The 23642-nt window shown below is 31.2% G+C and overlaps 3 protein-coding genes across 3 annotated transcripts; all 3 read right to left on the reverse strand.

The window, feature by feature from the left end:
• Positions 1-9505: 9505 nt before the first annotated feature.
• On the reverse strand, positions 9506-11360 carry LOC149885419 (uncharacterized). Its single transcript, XM_090094685.1, has 2 exons — positions 11117-11360; positions 9506-10734 (listed from the first exon to the last, which is right to left on the reverse strand). The coding sequence occupies exons 1-2, from the start codon at positions 11358-11360 to the stop codon at positions 9506-9508; spliced, it is 1473 nt and encodes a 490-aa protein (XP_089950811.1).
• Positions 11361-13173: 1813 nt separating this feature from the next.
• LOC145195069 (uncharacterized) lies at positions 13174-17517 on the reverse strand. The gene is made up of 9 exons (XM_090096239.1): positions 17233-17517; positions 17026-17119; positions 16877-16936; positions 16641-16751; positions 16335-16412; positions 15785-15915; positions 14842-15083; positions 13536-13695; positions 13174-13414 (listed from the first exon to the last, which is right to left on the reverse strand). Exons 1-9 carry the CDS (start codon positions 17468-17470, stop codon positions 13218-13220), a joined length of 1311 nt encoding a protein of 436 aa, XP_089952365.1. The 5' UTR covers positions 17471-17517; the 3' UTR covers positions 13174-13217.
• Positions 17518-18273: 756 nt separating this feature from the next.
• Positions 18274-20019, reverse strand: LOC149885420 (uncharacterized). The gene is made up of 2 exons (XM_090096238.1): positions 19108-20019; positions 18274-18951 (listed from the first exon to the last, which is right to left on the reverse strand). The coding sequence occupies exons 1-2, from the start codon at positions 19877-19879 to the stop codon at positions 18350-18352; spliced, it is 1374 nt and encodes a 457-aa protein (XP_089952364.1). The 5' UTR covers positions 19880-20019; the 3' UTR covers positions 18274-18349.
• Positions 20020-23642: the final 3623 nt, after the last annotated feature.

Genomic DNA, 23642 nt, shown 5'->3' on the forward strand with positions numbered 1-23642 from the left:
ATAAAAAATGTATAAAAAACGTAAAAAAGGTAACCTTTTTTAGCTTGTTTAAAAAAAAAATTAAAAAAAAATATATATATTTCTACGGGGGAATGTTTTTGCAACCATAGATCTAAAAGCATGTATTTCTATAAACAAATTTAACAATGTCAGCTTTTTAAAATATACCCATTCATTTTTAAGTGAAAAAATTGAAAAGTCAACCCCCTAGTGTACAGAGTACTCTTTAAATCACTGATCTCAAAATATAACTGGATAGCGTTTACGAAAATATTTTTTGAAGCCAGTTTTGGCCTCCCAAGATGGCGCACTATGCATCGCTAAGCGGAAATAGGATTTTGTACATATTTTTTAGTGATTTTTCATATTTAAACTTTTTAAGTTTTTTCTTTTTGCATTCAATTTTTAATTCTCTATAAAAAAAAAATCATTTTTAGTTTTTTTAAACTTTTGACATCTGAAGGGTTTTTTTAAGGCTTTAAAAAACTCGCTTTTTTGTTAAAATCCTTTCAAAATATATGATAAGTGTAGAATTTCTATATTATTTTTATGCGAAATTAAAATAATAATGTATTTAATTGAATGTAAAACAAGAAATAGAAAAAAAAGGTTTTTGAATAGCATTTTTTTGCTGATTTTTTGATTTCTTAAACATTGATTAATTTAAGCATGTGGTCACAGAGGTCGTCTCGTTTTTTTTAAATAAAATATAGCTACTTCAAATCGACTTTACTGCCATGCAAAAAAATTGAGGCGACCTCTGTGACCTCATGCTTTAAAATCATTTTTACTACTGTGAGTTTTATTAAAAACCGACTAAATTCTGTGAAGTAAATGAAAATTCCGAAGTTCAATAACATACGGTAAGTTTTTATTTGATTCAGTTTTACCTTGCGATGGTTTTTATAAATTATCAAAATGGCTTGATTCACTCATCGTCAACTTTTAACACATAAATTTCCAGAGCAGGTGAAATATTCAGAAACTGAAGTAAAATATAGTCTCTTCAATATGATCAAACATTCAGTTTCTAGAGAGTTTGAGTATCTTTTGGAGTATGAAGATAATTCTATTAAAGTTTTAGCACAGGAGGAACGTGATAACATGTTATTTGCAAAGTGGGTGGTGATGGTCAGAGTGACCAATCTGAGTTTCAGAATGCAGTAACTATGAAGAAAGGTGTGGATGATTACACTGTGTATAGTAAAGTGTTTGTACTGTTGGAGATTAGAAGTGGAAAAAAGATACTATGGAAAAATTGTAATCCAAATAGTCCAGATGCAACCCGTCATCTTATGTTTTGTTTTTCCAAAGAGACTGCTAGTTTTATTCAAGAGAAGTTTGAACATTTACAAAATGAAATTTTGTCTTTAGAGAATATTAAAAGTAAACTTATACTTCATGACAATACTTTTGTTATAAATTCAAGTTTGTCAACTATTTATACCACAATGAATGATGGTAAAACACTTAATGCTGTGAAATCAAAAATGCTTTAAAAAATATTGCATCTCAGTGCTGTCATGTATGTCAAGCAAGTCCTAAGGAGTTTAATTTGGAAACCATTTGGAATAAAGATAAAAATGCAGACAAAAATATATTGAAACTTGGAATATATTGAAATCTTCAATTGTGGATATTCAGCATGGAGTTAGTTTTTTTTAAATACTGCTTGCAAACTTCCAGCAGTGAAACAAGGAAGAAAAATAGCAGCAAAAAATGGCCAAGAATTTATTGAAAACAAAAAAAAAACTCCAGCACTTATTCAAAATACAATTAAAAATAAGGGTATCTTTTGTCAGGAAGGGAAGTTGTACATCCAACACTGGCAATGTTGCACGAAAATTCTTTAATAATCCATCTGTGACTGGAAGAATACCACTATGATGAAACTATTTAGGGACCTGCTCATTGATATGAATAGTACAACAGCAAGACCGGATGTGAAAATTTTCAAGCAGAAATCTGAATGTCTGTTTGGTCTCATTTCTAATGATCAGTTTTTAAAAACCATTCCAATGTCACAGTCTTTGCATAGAATGGTAGTTCATGGTGTTTCTTTTATTAAATATTTTAAGTATCCAATAGGTTCTTTGTCTGAGAGTGCCATTGAAGCCAGGAACAAAGCCAACAAAACTGCATGAGTACGTCATGCACGTTTAACTTCTTTTGCTGAAAATACTAGGGATACAGCTAATTATTTATTTATGACATCTGATATGTACTTTTACTGTAAGAAAAACAAAATGCAAGAGGTATTAAGGCTATACTGCAAGAAGATTAAGGTGATAACTGTTCTTAAGGTAAATATTGGAGAAAGCTATGTATATCTTAAATTTAAATATTTAATGTTATCGTTTAATTATATTAATGATACATTTTAGGTGCTGGTGGTAGCCAATCTGATATTTTTGAGATCTTTTCACATAATCAACACAGCATGTTTTTTTATGCTTGAAAAAAAAACAAAAAACTAATTGTTAGAAAAGTTGAAGCATAACAATCCCAAACTTTTATGTTTGAGGAAAAGTTGCATCAATTGGCCTCAAATTGACTCAATTTTGCTATGTTTTTGTTTTCCTCAAAGATGTGTCTAAAGTCCTATTTCTACTTAGTGATGCATAGTGCAATTCTTGAAGGCTTGTTGTAGATATTAAATTTGCTCCACATAAAGATTGCTGAGACATGTTTAGAATGAAAATTTTAATTATATTTCAATTATATACATTTATTACAGTGAATACAGTTTTTTCTTGAATGTAAAATTGTTAAAATTAGAATTTGATAGATAATTTCTATAATAAATAGTTTATATCTTAAACTATACTATTTTTTACAATAACAAAACTTTTTAAAATTTTAGTGTTTGTTGTTAAATAATTTTAGGAAGTCAAAGAGTAATGGTTCATATTAAGAAAAGAAATCAAGGAAGCATCATTAAACCATGCAGCTGTAATTGATAAGCAACTTTTAAAAAAAGACTATTCTCATAGCCACATATTATTAAAAACCTATTTTAGCATCAGAACCTTGATTCTGCATTTGAGGGGAATGGAACTTCTGGAGTATTTATTTCACTTTTATTTATAATAAAATATTTCTGCTATTTCCTTTTTTATTTAACATGAAAATATAAGTTGGAGACTAAAAATGCCTGTAACCCCTAAAAAAGATAAATTGATATATCAGATTTAGAGTTTAAAATATCAAAAACTATCGGTTTTATATCTTTTTAATCAAAAATCGAATTAGTCCGGATAAACCAACTAAAAAACCGGAATGAAACCGGTTTTAAAAAAGACCGGACTTTTTTTTATAAATATATGTATAAACAAACAATATCTCATAATTGATGCTTTGTTAAAAAAATTACTTCAAAATGTTAAATAGTTCTCTAGTTATAAGGCTATTTCCTTTTTTTCTATCAGCGCGACGCATAGTGTGGCGGCGGAATTAAGGAATGGTGATATGAAAATTAAGAAACTGATGATAATCAAGTTTCATATCTTAAGCTCAAATATTGATAAATATATAATTTTCTAAAAAAAATCTAGTTTTTTTGTTTAACATAAGATTTTTTTTCATAAAAATAGCGGAATATTACATATTTACATAAATTTCAAATATAAATATTTTTTTATTTAACAAAACATATTCTTACAATAAGTTGCTCTATATTAACTTTCTGTTTTTCGTTTTTTAGAATAAATATGATAAAATAAAAATTCTCAGTAAAACTTAGTACAAATTTTAATTTTAATTTGCTTAAATTTAGTTTGTTTAATAAAAGTAAAGAAAAAGTATTTGTTTGCTTGTGCAGAAATCTCAAGTTTCAAATTGTTAGCATTCGTTATATAATTTATGTACCTTTTAGTTCTTAACTACCCAATGCTGTGTGCTAGAAGGTTAATAACACAACACTACTATACTTTGCCGGTTCTGACGCATTGATACTTTTCCTATACTTAATGAAATCAAGATGTCGTTGTGTGTTTTTTAATAATATGTTGTCATTATTAAAAAAAAGGTCTCTAATTCCAGAACATTGATATATTTAGTCGTAAGCTATTCTAGCTCAAAGACTTGACCATAATCCATAAATTTAAAACAAGGTTTTAGTTTGTAATGTCCGATGGCCAAGGTGTGAATTCCGTCATCTGATATAATTCTTTTGTCGTCGTTAGCGCTGAGTGCGACTTTGTTGATTTCTTCGGTGCGAATATCGTGTTTATGGGAACGGATAACGTTCATGGTTGCGAGCTTTTCTTTCTTGTTCATTAAACAGTCGTAGTAGTCTTGATGAGTGATTTTCTTTTCAACTACGCATTTCTGAATTCCTTTGCATTTTTTGCGTTCTTTTATTTCATTATGGACCTCATAGGAGTAGAGTTTGGGTCGAAGGCCAACAAACTCTTTAATTTGCTTGCCAGCAGTCTCGTCCTTGAACTTACCGATAACCTTTTTATTTTTAAACCCAACGTCAAATGCAAAGTTTTGAATGGCAGGATGATCTTTAGGAAAGTCGCTCGTGTCAAACTTGCTTTCAACATCGTCAGCAATGTCCTGATAAAAATCTTCAGTTTCAATTTCGTAAAAGAGCGAGTCAGTATCAGTCATGAGTAATTTCAGCTTATCCCCGTATTTAGGTTTCATGTAGTCGTAGTGATGTTCATACATGAGAGTTTTGCTGATGTCGAGGATGCACATTCCCAAGAAAACAGGTTTGTTGTAAAAGACATTTGCTTTTTCCATGTGAACCGCGATTAGGTTTTCATCAAAAATGGTGTGCCTTTTATATCGAGGACTTTTGGATAATTTTAGAGCTTCTTTTCTCGTGGTAATGAGTTTAACATCGACGCGTTTTAGAATATTCTCCATTGTTTTTCCAAAGACGGAGCTTGAAAAATTCTTTTTCAAATTCGTTTTTAGCTTCTGCTCTTAATTGGGTGTTGAGGTCAATGTATGTTTTCATGAAGGGTTCTTCTTCAAAGGTGATACCACGATGAATTTTGGTAATAACTAAACCCATCCGTTCATAGAGTTTTAGGTTTTCGTGATGAACGACGTATTTTTCTTTGTTGTTTAAATTGGGAACGAGCTTATCCACTTTTCCAATGGTCAGTCTTTCAGGAGCTAAAGGGTAATCGTTATGTGTATCGTGTAGGTTTTTAGGATAATCCAAGTCCACTTCGAGAATGCAAGGTATGGATTTCCAATTTAAAAGTTCCTCTTCAGTCATCCATTTGAATGCTCTAACGGGAAGATGTTTGCTCATGGCCCACCCATAAAGATTATTAGCGTCTAAGTACTGAATGAATTTCGATGGTTGTGAAGGATCATAGTTTTTCATGTATTTGTTATTAGCAGTTCCATATCTATTGGAGATCATGCTGATTCCACCACGTACACCTTTTTTTATCATATTGAGCATATCAATATCGGTTAACAAATCCAATTTAATTTTAGTTATCTTTAGCATAGCATCCCAAGCCAAACCAGGAGAGGTGTAATACCAAGCAGGATCAAGGCCGTAATGACTGAGACATGCGTCTCTAAAATTTTCAAAGACATCTGCAAGTATCAACACGTCGGACACGTTGTACAGCTCGTGATATTCTTTAAACTTTATACATCCAAATTCGCTATAAACGTTTTGAGCATGTGCATAGTCTTCAACTTTTGCTGATTCATCTTTCAGTTTAGAGTAAAAGGCTTCAATAGGAGGCAATTGTGTTTCAGAGAATTTTTCAATGGAGTCGACCCAATCTTAGGGGTAAATGCCTTTTTTTCTTAATAAGTTAAACTGCTTTTCTTTGTAATATTCGGCCACGTTTCTGCATTGATCATCGATTAGATTTTTAGACAGTTTTTCTAAACTATCACTCATGAATCTGATACTGTCAATAAACCTAATTTCTTTCCACACTTCTCGAAGTTTACCTTTCTTATTAATAAATTCTCTCACTTTGATTTGCTTAGAGAAGCTGATATATTTTTCTTCATTGTTGGGGATGCAATTGAGCTTTCCACCTAATTTCTTGATGAACAAATGAGCGTCGTAGCCAGACAAGTTATGAAAAACGACAGGTATGAATTCTGGAATTTTATAATCCAAGTTGCATTTGTTATGCGCAGCACCACGATACTTTCCGGTTAAATGACAATGGTCTAAGACTTTATCACCGTTAAGATCTTTTTTGCAAATATGACATTGAGTAGCCTCCTCAAAATTCTTTTCATCCTCATCAGTCATGATTTTCTTTTTTATTAAATCAATCTTGTAGAAAATCTTTATAAGGTCTGCTTCAAGCATATTTATGAACTTTTGAGCTACATCGTCATCATCACTTTCAGCTGTGTACATGACTGGTTTTTCTTTGTATAGTTTGTCGTCAAAGCATTTGATATAATAGCAGAAGGAGCTTGGAACGTGCTTTTGATATAATTTGGTGTATGACTCTTTATTATTATATTCAGTGTTGTCCTCGATAGGTTTGATGAAACTTTCAAAGTCTGCATATACAATATAGGGAACCCTCATGGACTTGCTATAGTTTTTAAATTCAACAGTTTCTCCTTCTTTTGGAAGATCGATTCTCATTGGCGCGTTATCATAGCAGTCTTTTCGATGTTTTTGGAGCTTTTCTTCTTCATCATAATCTTGAAGACACCTTCTGCAAAAATATCTTTTGTGTTGGTGTTTCGATACTGAGGAACCAGCAAACCGACTGAAACTTTTAATGAGACAATAATGTTCTGTGTCTTCATTGTAATATACAGCAAATCAACACAGTGTTTTCGATCAACAAATTCAGATATTCGCAAAGGGTAAGGTTTTTTATTTTCATACCCAAAGACGTTAATGCTCATAGTTGGATTATCCACTTCAAACTCGTTAATTTTATGATAATCCACAGGAAATTTTACACCTTCCCAATTCAACTCTTCTGATTTTAGAATCAAGTCTTCATCAATTCTTTCGTTGTCTCTATTTTTAAGATTCAACGCTCGAGTGACCGACCATTTAAAGCATTGGTTGTCCTCGTTTTCCATGTTGATGATCGCCTTTTTGTCTTTTAGCTCGTCAGGCAGTTCAATATAGGATCCACCGCTGAGAGGCACGTAATCAATAAAGTTGATATCCATTCTTAAAATCTTAGATATGGTGCTATTGGAGCCTAAAGCATTGTATTTAACACTATTCTCTAAGACTTTCTCTTCCATTTCGCTCATTAACTCTCTTACATCCGTAGCCGATAGAATAATCTCTGATCTTGATGAAAAGGTTGCTTCCCGAGTCACTTCTTCACCAGTCATGATACTTACGGATTTCATTTCACACGTTAAAACAATCCTTACCTTTGTATTCCTTTCTCCTTCTATGGTTTGAATGGCAGACTCTCTCACCAAATTAAAAAACGATGCAATATCTTGTTGCCGAGAAGACGGCTCGTAAGAAAATACTCTGGTGGAGCGCTCTGCTGAATGCTTAGACATATTAAATTTTACTGTAAATGGTTTTGACACTGGCTGTTTATACACTGTTTTTAATACAAGTGATTTGATAGAATTTACCTTTTCATTGATTTGTTCCACTGATTCGCTTACCTTATTCTTGACTACTTCAGGAACGTAAGGTTCTATCCATTCTTTAATATCATTAAACTTATTTGCAACATAGAACGTTACACTTTTTGCAACTGCCGTCAGTCTTGAAAATAAAGGTCTTGGTGCTGGAACCGGTCTAGGTGTAATGACGTTTGTTGAATCGATAACTGGTGTGTTAAGAATAGAGGGTTCATCACCTGTCATCCTAATTTGCAAGAGAGCAGAAGGCTCGAATGAAATCAAGTCGTCAGATCTTAGCCTTGGAGCAGGCACAGGTCTTTCAACAACGGGACGAGGAGCAGGTACAGGTCTTTCAGAACCAACAACAAGCCTTACTTTTGTCGGCTTTATTGAAACTTTTGTCGGCTTTATTGAAACTTTTGTCGGCTTTATTGAAACTTTTGTCGGCTTTACAGAAACTTTTACAGGTGGCCGAACAATCCTAACCACGGTAGGTCTTTCATTAACAGACAACGGTCTTGCCTCAGTCGTTCGTATACGAGTAGGAGCAGAGACAACTCTAGGAGGAGCAGCAGGCTGCAAAGCCCTTACAAGATCCTCCTTTCTCAACTTGTAATAATATTTAATATTTTGCTTTTTAGCAATTTCTCTCAATTCTTTAACAGTTTTACTTTCCATTTTAATAACACAAGATTTTTATTTATATCATTTTCAAATTTTTAAATTCAATATATAAAAGAATTTAAAAACTTCTCGCGCTAAAAATCTCATAGTTGTTTCCATTCACTACTTTTCCATTTCGTCTAGCAAAGTACTGCCAGCTATGTCCCGTCTTTTTCTTCGATTCATAAGCAGACTTGTATTCTACCACCTCACCAGTATCAACATGAGTTATTCTCAAACCTAAAGGATTATTTCTAATTAAACCAAGTCTCGCATATTTAGGATCAAGAGGTTTCTTTTCTTTTTTCTCATATTTTCTAGGTCTTCCAACAGGTCTCACCTCTTTCGAGTTTTCAAAAAATGCATCTTTACTAATCAAGTTGTTTTCAACCGCAAGCATCATGAGCGACATTTTATTGTCAGACGTTTTGGAAACACCATTTTCTTTTAACAAATTTTTCAAAAACTTTCTTGTGTAAGTCATCTTTTATTATGCTAAGATTTTATTTAAATCAAATTCGATTTTTCATTTCTAACATCTGAAGAATCTTAAAAGTTCAAAGAATTTTCATGAATCCAAAGGATTCTAAAGTTTTCATACACAATGTCTTTGGAAGCAAGTGAATGATTTAAAATTGCGCTTTTTAGATTTCCAGAAATCTTTTTTTTCTCCTCGAAATCGCAATCCAAAACAAGCACATACTTGTCAATCATTCTTAGCTTTTCTTCTTTAGACAAGCCTTTCCAAGTACTGAGATGCTCTTTGATTTTCTTTTCCATTCATGAATATTCCGTCTCGCTACTCCATACAAGTCGGTAAATTTTGTCTCTCTCTTCCTCACTGTACTCTTTTGGAATATTAAAATCTCCGTTTTCAGTGATGTAAACAGATTCGCGAAACACACCTGTTTTTCCAAAAGCAAGAATCCCAAGATGTCTTTTTTTTATTTGCGTCAGTCTCTTTTATACTGCATTCTAGAAAAAACGGGAAAAACTGTATCATTTTATTCTTCTTGTAACCGATTTAATCCATTTTGGATTAATGAAAATCTAAAGATTTTTAAGATCCTTTCTCGGTCTACCCACAGGTCGCTCTTCCTTCACGTCTTTAATCCATTCGTTTTTATCAATCAAGTTGTTTTCAATCGCAAGCATCATGAGCGATATTTTATTGTTTGACGTTTTAGAAATTCCGTTTTCTTTCAGTAATTTTTTCAAATCCTTTTTCGTATATCTCATTTTTTTATTAAAAAAATATTATTTTGAAGGACACCTAATAAACAATATTCATTCTGCTTCCATCTGATTTAAGCCTAAGCAATTTATCGGAAATGAGGACGGCAAAGGCTTGAGTGTTTGCAGGAACGTTTGCATTGAATGTAGCTTTTATTTGCACATCTATTACTGAAGTTTTTAACCTCTCGGCCTGCTTGCTTACATCAAAAACAAAAAGAGGACAAATGTATCTATAATTTAAGGCAGTCAAATTGGGTTGAGCTATAATTTCATTAACTCCATAAAGTCTTTTGTCAAACTTAGATGCGTCTCTATAAGCTCTTGAGTATTTGTTGTTATTAAAGTCTAAATTGTAATCGATAGCAGGATACCTTTCACTGTTTAAGGTGACATACATGTTTTTCAAATCGCAGTGATCAAAGACTGAAGGATTTAATTCTTGACTTCCAGATTTATTGGTTTGGAATCCAACAATGACATACCTAGGTCTTTCACTAGCAGATCTTGCGCTTAGCCTCCAACTAAAGTTGTTTGGAACAGCGATGGTATCGCATTGTCTAGATCTGAACGAAAATGGAACATCTACTTTTGATTCAATGATTTTGTAAAGATTGTTACTACTCGCGACAGAGGGTGTGACATGAGGCATAAACAAAGATAATTTAGTTAGATCTACTTTTCCTGCAGCTGTTGCAGCTGTTCTAAAAATAGCATCACTGTCACCCTTTCTCACAAGAGCAAGTGTATGTTTAAATCCATAGAGCACTTTATTGTAATCATCGCAAAATCCAAAAATGTGTTTTAAAGGAATGCAGAACGAAAACGTTCCTTTTTCTTCACTTTTTGTAATGATGTAATCTTGTCTTTGCTTAAATCCAGTGTTGTTAACAAGATCTGCTAAAGCTGTTATGTCTCTCTGCCACAGCTGATTCATTCCTTCAGAAAATTGGAACTCTACTGGATATTTGAGGTATCCAATCATGGTGGTAGCTTGTCCAGGTTCGTAAATGGTTTCTACCTCTTGATTCGACAACTGATAAGAAATCTGACTGAACATATGCATGATACCGTTGTTAGCAAGAGTAACAACGTCTGTATCTGCGTAGGAAGTTCCATCTGCTTTTAAAAGTCTTCCTTCAACCAAAAGGTAAGCCTCAGATGGAAGCGTGAACAAATCTTGTTGCTCAATATTGATTCTTATTTCTCCATCCACGTTTAGATTCTTATTCACTGGTTCGTATTCATGAAACTCGAATCTCTCAATTTCTTCATCAACAATAATCTCTTCTGTAAAATTTAAAACATCGGAATTTGTCATTTTTATACGTCAAAGAAAAAAATTTAACTCATGCCATCAAAAGCCCATTTCCCTTTTTTAGATCCTTTGGATCATGGAACTTTGCTTTTGAAAGTTTTACCAGGTCTTGTATTCTAATCGCATTGATCTTCGACAACCCTGATCCAAACATGGAATATTCATCTATAACTGGTGCTGCTCTGTTAACAATGCTTGAAATAATTTCTTTGCTTTTAAGGTTGAGATCATTCTTTGCAGCTTCATGTGGCCTAGATCCTTCGGATCCATGGAAATTCGAAGAATTTTTAGGAGTTCCAGTCTTGGAATACAATTTCTCAATGGTCTTTTTACCTTTGTCAATAGCCACATCTCTAGCAGTGGAAATGGCTGTTGAAGCTAGCTCTTTTCCTGCAGATTTAGTAGCCATGATTGCTTCTCTTCCCAGTTCGGTTTTTGCAATTTTATTAGCCAAAGTAGATGCTGCTCTTGAAGCGCTTGAAGATGCTGCTCTTCTCAAGAAATTCTTAAGCGTGTCAATTATCCCACTTCCACCCACAATATGCTTCTTAACATATCTATTTCTATAAACGATCATTTTTATTTCCATAGATTTTTTTATTTCATATCGATATACGCGATCATAGCCTTGTACTCGTCTTTATTAATCCTATTCTGTCTCAACAGCTCATCGCAAATGGAAACAGCCACATTTCTCGACTCTTTATTTCCAGCATGCCATGCAGCGATACTCAAGTTGAGCTTTTCCACAAGAGCATTTGGATCGCTCGGAAGAATAATAACACCATGACCTTTTTTGACTTTAGTTTCACTTTTAAATTTATCCCAAAGAGGCTTTATAATTTGTCGGTATTTTTCGCTTCTGGAGGCTTTTGGCTTGTTTGGATTTGATCCCGAGTAAATAGCACCAGTGTTGAAAATAATTTTTGAATAGTTTTCCAAATCTTCATCGTTAACGTCGCTCCATAATTTGTTTGGAGCTTCAGATTCTGTCATAAGCTCCCAAAGACCTTTTGTTCCTTTATACCTTTCTCCTCCAACAACGATATCATTTCCATCCACCTCAACCTCCATTTTTCCAAAGTACAATTTATCACTAATTTTACTAATTTCGAAATTTCTTCTAACATCGTTTACGAAGCGTGTATTATACCTATTTAAATAGACGGATGAAATGTCTCCTAAATGATTTGTCTCATCAAAACTGGGAGGCACTTGTTCATTGCGTCTTTCTTCGATGCTTTTGATCATCTTTTCATTGCTTTCAATCAGAGGCTTGTAAAGCTTGCTCAAATCAGTCTGAAGATTAGCATCATAAATATTTTCATTCAAACTATCTTGATAGATTCTTTTTCTTCTTTCAACAAATTCTCTCACCATTTCATCCCTCTTGTTAGGGTCTAGTATTTTAAAAAAGGACATTTTTTAAAACACAAGAAAAAACTTAAACGCATACTTATCTGTGTTTTTTAAACTAGTTTTTTAGATCCTTTGGATCCGTGGAAATCTACGATTTCTTAAACATATTATTGAACGCTTTTATCGCGTCTTCTCTTCCTTTTTGGATCAACGACTCTTTGGTTATCTCGTCAATGTTGATTTTTGTTTTAGTTCTTATTTCTTTCATCAGGCTCTTAAACTTTTGAAGCTCGTCTAAAATCAATTCATACTCTGAATCGCTCACAACGTTGTCTACTAAAGCCTTTGAAATGTGACTGTTGATGGTGTTCAATTTCGTCTCTGCTAACACTTTGATCTTTTCATGCTTCTCCGCTTTCAATGCTAGTTTTTTGTTCACTTGTCCTCCTACAATGGATAAAAACCCCATTCCAATAGCCACACCTTCACACGCAATCGCTATAGGAGCAGCAGCGATGGTGCTCAAAGTCCCAATTCCAACAACACCAAGCGCAACACCACCTGCTTGCAACGTAGTGTCTACAAAAGAAATGATTCTGAAAGCGCGATGGTACTTTTTGCTCATATGCACTCTCTTTTTCCTCTCGTTGTCCATCTCTTTTTGGATTTCGCTTATTTTCTGAAGACGGTAACTACCCAGCCAGCCAACACATAAGGGTACCATAAGGGACCCACACGGGCTTTGATACGGGACCCATATGGGCAACCCGTTGCTAGCCCAGCGGGAGATGCAAACGGGTTCCACACGGGTCCCATACGGGCTTCCCGCTGGGAAAACCATACGGTTCCCGTATGCAGACCATTTAATTAGTCCATATGGTTACGACTAGGAAAATTTGTATACAGCCCGAAAGGAGCCTGCAAGTATCTGGTTTCTCATAAGCGTGATACTTTTTCATTTAACCTCTGCCTTAAAGTCAATCAGGAAGAAGTCATAAAGAACAAGAAACGTAGAAATAAACAACAAAATATAATTTAAACTAATTATTTCTTTAAAAAAAAGTCACTAATAATATTAAACAAAATTGTCCAAATTTTCTGAAGGTGTTACATAAACAGCATCGAGTTCAGTCGAGTTAACGTTAATAGCAAATTTAGCAGATCTACGACTGTTACTCCCACGATCCCGTGAGTTGGCAAACCATGTTGAAAGTTCACCTTCGATTTCCTTTTGTGTGCAATTTTTTGTGCTAGGATTTAATTTAACGGCACCTATTTTTGAAACAGAAAAGTATTATTAAAATACACACAGAATTATATATATATATAAATTATTAGAAATCACTTATTAATGCTCTACAAATATAATTATATAAACTAAATTTATACTCACTACAAAGAACTAAATGAAGTGCATTTGTTTTAAAAGCCTGTTTTCCTTTTTGCCCTGTCAAATTGAAGCTGCGAGCAAGAAGGCTGTCTAGCAGCATGGGCATTGACCTCATTATAAAATTCCTTAGATTTTCTCCACCAATATCAGCAATATGTTTAGCCTAAAAAAAGTTTGATGCAAGTTATGGTGCAGAGGTATAAAAAAATAAAAAAATAAAAACATGAAAATTTGTTAAGAACTGCAATTAAATGTATCCTCTTGGGCAGAAATTACCAGTGGGGTGCCACAAGGGTCAGTAATCGGACCACTTTTGTTTGTACTATTTGTAAACGATTTGCCTGAAACTCTAAGAAAACTAACAAAGCTATATGCTGATAACACCAAAATTATAAATGAAATGCTTTCCAGTGCATCAACTCTTTCTTTGCAATCAGATCTCGATTCAGCTTTTAAGTGGACTCAAGACTGGCTTGTGAAATTTAATATTTCAAAATGTACGGTCATGCGCTTTGGCCGAAATAACAAAAAATCACCCTTTTATATCAATGAACAAAAGTTAAACATAACAGAATCTGAAAGTGATCTTAGAGTAATATTCTCAAGCAATCTGAAATGGAAAAATCATGTAATAAAATGCGTAGGCAAAGCCAACCAAATGTTGGGTCGAATTAGAAAATGCTTTGTTTGCTTAGATATTAGACTGCTAAGAATACTTTATGTTTCTTTTGTGCGACCACTGTTAAAGTTTGCAGTGCAACTTTGATCACCTCTTCGAAAGGGAGAAATTGAGTTATTAGAGAGAATCCAATATCGTGCAACTCGATTAATACCATCACTTAAAAAAATCAACCATGAGTATCGTCTAAAAGCTCTCAACTTGACTACCTTGACAAAAAGGAGAGAACAAGGAGATATGATTCAATTTTATAAATTCTTCAACGGTTTTAATGATTTGGAAACAATAAAAAAAATTAGTATTCAAAAAAACTCAAACAAGAGGTCACAGCTTTAAATATGTCAAAGAAATCACTAAGCATGTCATGAAAACTTTTTATTTAATAGATCAGCCAATTTATGGAATAGCTTCCCAAGAGAATTGGTTAAAGCACAATCAGTTAACAGTTTTAAAGCAGGTCTTGATTGCTGGATGAGCAGCAATTAAGCTAATCGGCTGTCATAGTGTGTTGATACCACACTCACCGGCTCACACCAGTTACAGCATTTACTAATACAAATACTAATTATTAAAATAAACTGTATTTAAATAAAAAATTAAAAAAGAAATTTTAAAAGTAATAATTTTTACAACTATTTTCTTTACTCCTGGATTTTCCAGCTTCTGTGTTAAAATTTCTATTTCTTCCATTGACTTAGCTGGCAGTGGAATACCTTCTGGAAGATCTGGAGAGATATGATCATTCAAATCAAGTTTGCGACGGATAGATTGAATTTGTGCTGTATGCATTGCCTGAGTCTTTTTCATATCTTCCTGATTGCTAATTACAGTTGCTAATAAATTAGCAATCATCTGTAGACTTACAGACTCACCTAAATAGCAAAAGTTTGTATTAAACATAAAAACATTTAAAAAGAAAACTTCAGATTTAAAATACTGGTAATAAAATTTAAGACTATTATCAAATTATTAAAAACTACATCATATACTTTTTATTTTGTTTAATTTTGCATAATCATTGTTTTACATATATATTCATATACATTTACTGCTGCCGATTATAGTAAGCAAAACGTGATAAAAAATGTTACATTTCTTTAAGTGTGTTTTAATAGAAAAAGAAAAGGGAAAAGGAAAAAAAATTTAAATAAATTGATCCCTGCCCTAACCCAACCCCTTTTCCCTAATCAGTTGATATATGTAGTGAAGCCCTCGCCTATTCCTAAATCAGTGTGACGCCATAGCGCTAACCAAAGTACGCAGTACAACTTATATATAATATATATAATATATATATATATTTATATATATATATATATAAATAATAAATTTATATGTATGTATATGTATATGTATATGTATATGTATATGTATATGTATATGTATATGTATATATATATATATATATATATATATATATATATATATATATATATATATATATATATATATATATATATATATATATATATATATATATATATATATATATATATATATATATATATATATATAGTCAAATATGGAGTCATTTATTTAAGTTAACAATTATATTATATAAATTGCCTAATACCTGCTAATAACTTATTATTATTTGTTGGACAGGTGGTGATTTGTTGAAAAGGTGATGATTTGTTTTGAACAGGGGCAGAGTCTATCAATATGCTTTTCGATTGGGAACATTTTGATGCTGAATTGTTACATCTACAAGAAAAAATTTTGAGCTCAATACCAAACCAATAGTATAACTTAAAACAAGTTAACAATAAATAAAAACATACATATTAATATGTACTAAATATATTATAACTGGTTTAACACTGGCATATGTACTGGTAATAAACTGAAAATAACAGATTTTATAACTGGATATTTTTTATTTTTAAAAATTATTTTCTATTCATTATTAGCAAATATTCCAGTTTATAACAGTTTTTCGCAGATTTTTGAAAACCAGATTTTGAATACTGTTTGTAGTAGACTTGCTTGTTTTTGCTTTATAAACTCTTATACTTAAAGAACTTGAGAAAAAAAACAACTGAATATCTGGCATATCTGGCAAAAATATATGGTACACCTCATTACATTGAATACAGTCAATTATTAGATAATTGTATCACTACTTCTCTATTTTGAAGTCTAGTCTTGCTGCTGGTAAACCATCAGAATCAAAATTGCTCAACTCAATATCACTTCCATAACTGTAAAAGAAGTATAATAACGTTGAAGTATAATGGGGTTATATATATACATAATTTGATATTGGTTAGTAGTAAATAAATAGTAAATGAAAAGAAAAAAAAGAATATTATATACTACCATAGACATATTTAACACAAGAATAAGTAAAACCTCTTACAAAACCAGTAGACTAAAATAAAATCCCAAAAAAAGTTATTACTCAGTGATAAAAACAGGATGTTACTTACAGATTCAGTAAATTCTGAGGCTCTTTGTGAATGAAAGGCGGAGCAGGTTTGTCTACTTGAGTAACACATATTGCATCATTTTTTCTTTTTTTGTGCCAAGTTTTCTTTTTGCTTTATAAAATCAACAAAATATTAGAATAGTTAACACTGCCATTTTTATGCCTTATTAAGAATAGAGTAATAATAATAGATAGAAACTAAGTAAATAACCAATTCTTTATAAAATTAGATAACACCTTGGTAAAATCTGATCATAATCTTCTTCTTCATTCTCAGAGGAACTAATCATTTTACATCTAAACAGTTTTATAAATTATAAATATATACATGCATACATGGATATTTCAAAATTTATTAAATCATTAAATTACATAATTAAAGTTACCTTCTAACACGTTTCAATGCATTTTCTTCTGACGTATCAAGGTTGGAGGTGTCCTCTGCTCTTTTTGCTTTTGAATGTGCTTCAGTAAGACTGTCTATAAATAAATTAAAAAGGAATACATAAAAAACATTATTGTTTTAAACAGAGGTATTTTTTGCACTGAAACATAAATAGAATATGATTATAAAAGAATAACATTGATTTTACCTGCAATTCCAAGTATTCTAGCATTAAATAAAGGCCAATGCACATCTGGATCCATTAAATTATTTTTAGCTTTTGCAATACCTGTCGGATTTAAATTTTTCCCATTTGGCCAATAGACTTTAACAGATATTTTATTTTTAATACTGGATGAAAGTGAATTGATTTCAACTCCACTTATCCAAGTCAGCGGCACATAATCTGTTGTATTAGTTTCATTGAATAAAACTATTGCATACATATTTACACTGTAATTGTGATACAAATACTGTATCACAAAAATAAAATTATATATATATATATATATATATATATATATATATATATATATATATATATATATATATATATATATATATGCATATATATATATATATGCAGCCTTTGATATTCAGGTCGGCATTTGGCAGTGCTGATGCAAAAGCCGACCTATCTTTGTTTTATGACCGCATACAACAGACCTGAATCCCTTAAAGTGTCTGCATGGAAAAATAAATATACATAAAAAATATATAATATTAGTTCAATAATATTATACTATAATGATGTAATAAAAAATATATAATATTAGTTCGTAATTAATTAATTGTAATTCATAGATTTTAAGCAAATTTATTATTAGCAAATTCACAAATTTGCTATATACTTACATAAAGTTTAGTTGCTACATTCTTAAAAATTTTATTGTCATAATAAATATTGTCAATAAATTTTTGTAATCAAATAACCATTACCCCTTTCGCAATAAGAAAAAAATCCAAATAAATTTTTTATTAAAGATCCTTTCTTATATGCAGCTGTATGCTTTTGGGTAACCCTTCACCACTGTGAATTGCCTCTTATAATGTTTTATCTGAGTTGAGTATTATTTTCATTACACAAAATAAGTACTTATTCAATATGGATATGAGTATATTATGCTTCTCATAAACTATTTATAATAAATCATCATAAACTATTTATAATCAATCACAAAGTATCAATTAACATAATAATTGTAAAATCAATTAATTGCAAAATTAATAATGAAAAAGTTATAACTTTAAAAGGTAAATATTTTATAATACATTATACAAAATAGTAAAGTAATTGTATTTTTTGCAGCAAGCTATTTAATATACTAGGAAAAATGTATTTGTGGAATAACTATAAAGCCGTTTTTAAATGGTAGTTTAAAATACTTAACATTTAGTTCTTTTATAAAAAATGTTGTTGTATTAAATGACACATTATCCACATAATATATGGACAAGCTTGTTGAATCAAGAAGATCAGTAAAAAATGCTTGCTTACGCTGAAACTCTTGGCAGACCACAAAAGTATTAGCCTCTGAGCAGATTACATCAGTTAATATGTTTTTGACTAAAATAACTTTATCATTAACACCAAAGCAATTGTCAGCAGTTGCAAGAGAAACTAGAAACTGTGGTCCAAAATATTGCTTGTATTGAATGTAGTGATGTAATGGCAATGGTAGTGGACCTAGCAAGTGTTTTTGTCGAAATTTAGACGGTATACTGGTGCACAATTTTGATTGTTGCAAATGACCTTCCAAAATTCGTTGCACAATTTGTGAGCAAGGTGATTTAGGTTGACGAACTAACTTTTTTAGCCTTCCCAAATAGCTTTCAAAAGGAAAACAAGAAACATTTTGTAACACGCCAAATTGCCTAGCATCATCTGGTAAGTGTATCAACGAATGAATATTGTAAACACACTGATCTTTTCCAAACAATAAGCAAAAATTGTATACAAAATACTTTAATAACTTTTCTACATAAACAAAGTAGTGGTTGTTACACAATGATGGAGTCATAAGAATGCGAATAGCTACAGAGAGACACAAAAAATTGGAATATACAGAATCAGAAAGAATACCTTTAAAAACAACAGGGCCAGTATATAACAAAAACTGTCTTAATTCTGTAGCTTTCCATTGCTTGAACTCTAAAAGAGATCGAGGCCTTCGTGAAAACTCTCTAGGAATGTAAGCTCCTAGAATAGCAAGTTTTTCAGATATAGCATCAATTGTTGATCTTGATAACTTATGTTCAGATCTTCCATAGACTAATTGATTAATATACCTACGAACTGTTCCTAAAAATACTGAGTGCATGCTGTCAATTGGAAAGCCACTAACTAAACCAATATTTAATTCTTCAATAGGTGATATATGTGTACCATCATGATGATTTTTATCTGTTTTGTTTTTAAAACTGATGTCTGATCTCAGAGGTGCGGCTGAATTGGGCATAACAACTTTGCCATACCATTCACCTGTTTGAAAGCAGCGTTCACAAGAATTATATGCATTATGCGGTTTAATGCACTTTACAAATGCTCTTGCAGGTGCATCACAAATAAAAGCCTCCAACTTTAACAAATAGTGCTTCCCAGTTGCCACACAAACAAAACCTGTTCGTTCTAATATTTTCATTTCAGCAACAAAGTCTTTTAAATAATCCTGTAATGAGTTAGGCTTGGTTTTACCAAAATATAGTGCAAGTGGAAAAGGATACCAATCTGCATCTCGAACAGAGCAAAGAATAGGCCACAAACTGGCAGTTGAGCTATTAAATATTGGCACTCCATCTATATTTATATGCAGATGTAATATATTAATTTCAGATTTAATAGGATACCTTTCCATTAAAACAGAAAGCCAGTGTTTAACCCCAAAATAGAAATATTCTCCACCTGCAATATTTTTTATTCTGATGTTTCTTTCAGTTTGGGTTTAAAGCCCAAGTTCGCAAGTGATCTTGAAGGCAATCAGTATTGACATCGCAATCTACAACATCATCTTCATCATGACTTACTAAGCTAGGTGTTCTATTTTAGTAATCACCAAATTCACCATTATGACTAAAATCAATAAATTTACTATCTGCATCATATAAGAATATTTCAGTTTGTGCTGAAATATCATTGCAGCTTATAAGCTTATTGTCAAGAGGCATAACTTTATTATTATTTGGATAACTGTGTTCATTTTTATGAATATCATTATCACTCCAGCTACAAATTTCAGAATAATCATCAACTTTATCACCAATTTCATTAGTACACACAGAACTGTTCAGAGAACTAGCATCAAAAAATATTTTATTAACAACAGCATTTATTTTTCGCCTTTTTGTAGAATATGAATATAAATTATTACTCATTCTGAAAATAAAGAAAAGCAGAACTATAATTATAGTTTTGTTTATTAATTTAAATTATTTTAGTTTATTAATAAACTAAAATAATTTAAATTAATAAACAAAATTTAAATCTAAAGTAATTTAGTAATACAATACTGTAATAGCACCATAATTTAAACTGTAAATTACCAATGTAAATATAATATAAAATTAGTAATATAATACTGTAACAGTTATGTAGACTATATAAAAGACTATAAATTGTAATGCGGTAGTGCTGTAGTGATAGAGCGCTTGCCTTATAAGTGTGAGGTTTGGAATTCGACTCTCACAACATCCCTGGAAGTACCGCACTCAACTAAATTTCTATGCGCAGCTGCCTTGTTTGTCTAGGTTTTTGTTTCAGATTTAAGATGGAATACACCACAATTATTAAAAAAAAAAGTAACCTTCTCAATTGCAGTGGGCCTTCGACAGGTGAATAATAGAAAAAATATAGTTAATAAAAATTTAATAAAAAAAAAAAAAAATTACCAATAATTACTAAGAGCCTATAGTTCTTATATTATATTAAGTTCTTATTTATTTTGAGGGTCGAGAACCAACCTTTAATCTGCCCAAAATATAACTGGTTTAAACAGTTGTATTTTTGGCACTCTAAAAATATAACTGTTTTAAACAGCTGTATTTTTGGCACTTTAAAAATATAACTAGTTTAAACAGGTGTATTTTTCGCAGATTAAGGGTTGCTTCTTAACCCTCCTTAACCCCTTAAACTTTAGGAGAGCTTGTGTTTAATGTGTTAAAAGTGTTTAACATTTGAAACTAAAATTAAACCCAAAGCAAATACAAATTTATTGGGTGAAAAATGCAAATTGTTAGGTGATATGCTAAAAATGTAATGCATCACTTAAGGTAACAAGGTGAGTTTTCAGCTTGGGGCCTATCACAATAATCATCTTTGTCAGCAACTGTTTAAATAGGTAGTTAAAAGTGCTGTGATATATATATATATATATATATATATATATATATATATATATATATATATATATATATATATATATACATATATATATATATATATATATATATATATATATATATATATATATATATATATATATATATATATTCTTTTAGAGCAAATGCAATCAAAAGTTAGAAAAAAAAATTAAAACTAACATTTGGCTAAACCAAACATTGGTTTTAAACGGTTTAATTTATAATCTGTATAAATCCTTTATACATCCAACATTAAATAAGACAATTATTATAAGCATGAATAATTTCACGAATAACTTATATCATATTAATTAAAATCAATCATTTTAATCAAAACAACGATAAAGTAAATCGCACATTACTATTCGATTAACCATTTTTATTTAGAATATAACCTTTTTAAATTCCGCCTCGATATCGTTAATTATTACTCCGTTTTTATTGCTTTCCCATATGGGTCCCAGACTGTGCCCATACAAAAAGCCCTCGTGTATCCCAGACCAGATACCCGGACGACTCCCATACGGTACCCATATGTGTTGGTTGACTGGGTATGTCCTTCATCTGCAGGAGCTGTTGGAAGAACTGGATAAAGTTTAGATTTAGCATCGTAATTGTATTCCATTTTTTATTAAGCGAAAAAAAATATTTTTTTTTTTACTCATTGATGAAATTGACAAAGCATAAACTTTCTCCTTTTTTAATAATAACATCTGACTTGCTGTTATTGTAAATTTCCATGATCACATTATCCACCGACTCTGATAGTATGATGCTGTGACTGAAATAATCCAGTTTTAATTTTAGGCTTTCCCTCAAATTCACTAAAGCTAATCCGCTTTTAAGTTTTATTCCAAACATAAAAATTATTTTCTGATGGCCCAGTTTGAGTGTGATGTCTTTTTGAGCAAATATTTCATATCTCGTTCCTACTTTTGAGGGAGGGTGCTTCAAATACTTGTCGAAAAAAAGAAATGATTTATTACACGCATTTCGATCATAATGAAAAAATTTTTTATATACATTATTCTCCATTTTTATTATTACAAAAAAAATTATTTTTTTAATACATCATTTTATTCCATACATGTACGGAATAAAAATGATTATTGTCTACGTTCATTAAGTATTACTGTTGGTCCTCTTTCAATTATTTCATATCGTTTTTGTTTTCTAAGAGTTAATTTTTCTTCTGATGTAATTTCAACTACAGATGGTCTCCTTATAATAAGTTTAACTTTAATTTTTCCACCAGGTTCAGTGGGTTCTGTTATAATTATTTCAGACGTAGGTCTTTCAATTCTTCGTCGTCGTTCAATAATATCATGTTCTTGGTTTCTTTCTCTCTCATCGCGTATTCTGTTTGCTCTCGTTTCATAATTTTCTCCTCGGATATGACTAATTATTAAATTTCGTCGCTCGTCCCTCGTTAATTCATAGTAATATTCAGGAAAGCCATCTTCAGGATCAATAATATCTTCAGGATCAATAAGATCTTCTACATCACTCATCCTCATCATTTTTATTATAGTTAGAAATTTATTTAAGTCATTTTCAATTTTTTTCATCTGTACATTAGACATAATAATAGACTTGTCTGAAAAGAAGGTAAAAGCTTTCAGATTGACCGACTTGAATTTTCAATTCTTCAAAAAGAATTAAAAAATTCTCTGAATTTTTCACGGATCCAAAGATCTTAAAAATCTAAATGTTTAAGCAGCAGAAGCACACACTCTATATTTATCATTATGAAGACCTTCACACAATGCTTCAATCTTTAATCTATTTCTTTTCTCCTCTTCATTAATGTATTCTACGCTTTCATCATCTTCGCTTTCATCATCTTCGCTATCATCATCTTCGCTTTCTTCTTCGCTTTCATCATCTTCGCTATCATAACGATTATTTCTATAATAACTATATCTATACTCATTTAAATCTTCATACATTTCAAGTATATCATCAGTTAATTCACCTATTCTTTGTAATTCTAGCACATCTTTTTCAAGACTATCCAGATCTTCACAAGTTACGTTTTCATCCATAGCATTCATTCGCTCTATTATCGCACGCTGTCTGTAATTCATTTTATAACAAGAAAAATTTATTTAAGTCATTTTCAAAAATTTTTTTCATTTGTAGAATTTCACTTGTGAAATTTTAGATCGTTCAGATCCATGGAAATTCTTCGAATTTTTAGGCGTAATAATAGATTTGTCCGAGAAGAAGGTAAAAGCTTCCAGATTGTCCTACTTGTGCATC

This window comes from Hydra viridissima, unplaced genomic scaffold, assembly GCF_058129835.1.
Source record: "Hydra viridissima isolate aposymbiotic clone 2 unplaced genomic scaffold, HvirCarnegie_v1 scaffold_8, whole genome shotgun sequence".
NCBI lineage: Eukaryota > Metazoa > Cnidaria > Hydrozoa > Anthoathecata > Hydridae > Hydra > Hydra viridissima.

Bases quoted from the DNA above. Each gene is read 5' to 3' on its own strand.
- LOC149885420 (XM_090096238.1), bottom strand. From the start codon at position 19,879: ATGGAAAGGTATCCTATTAAATCTGAAATTAATATATTACATCTGCAT. The intron at 18,952-19,107 runs GTATTCTTTCTG...TGTTTGGAAAAG, and splicing joins TGGCCCTGTTGTTTTTAAAG to ATCAGTGTGTTTACAATATT.
- LOC145195069 (XM_090096239.1), bottom strand. From the start codon at position 17,470: ATGTATGCAATAGTTTTATTCAATGAAACTAATACAACAGATTATGTG. The intron at 16,937-17,025 runs GTAACTTTAATT...AAAACTGTTTAG, and splicing joins GCATTGAAACGTGTTAGAAG to ATGTAAAATGATTAGTTCCT. The intron at 13,415-13,535 runs GTGAGTATAAAT...TTTCAAAAATAG, and splicing joins ACTTCATTTAGTTCTTTGTA to GTGCCGTTAAATTAAATCCT.
- LOC149885419 (XM_090094685.1), bottom strand. From the start codon at position 11,360: ATGATCGTTTATAGAAATAGATATGTTAAGAAGCATATTGTGGGTGGA. The intron at 10,735-11,116 runs GTAAAAAGACCA...TTGTTGATGAAG, and splicing joins AGATGTGGCTATTGACAAAG to AAATTGAGAGATTCGAGTTT.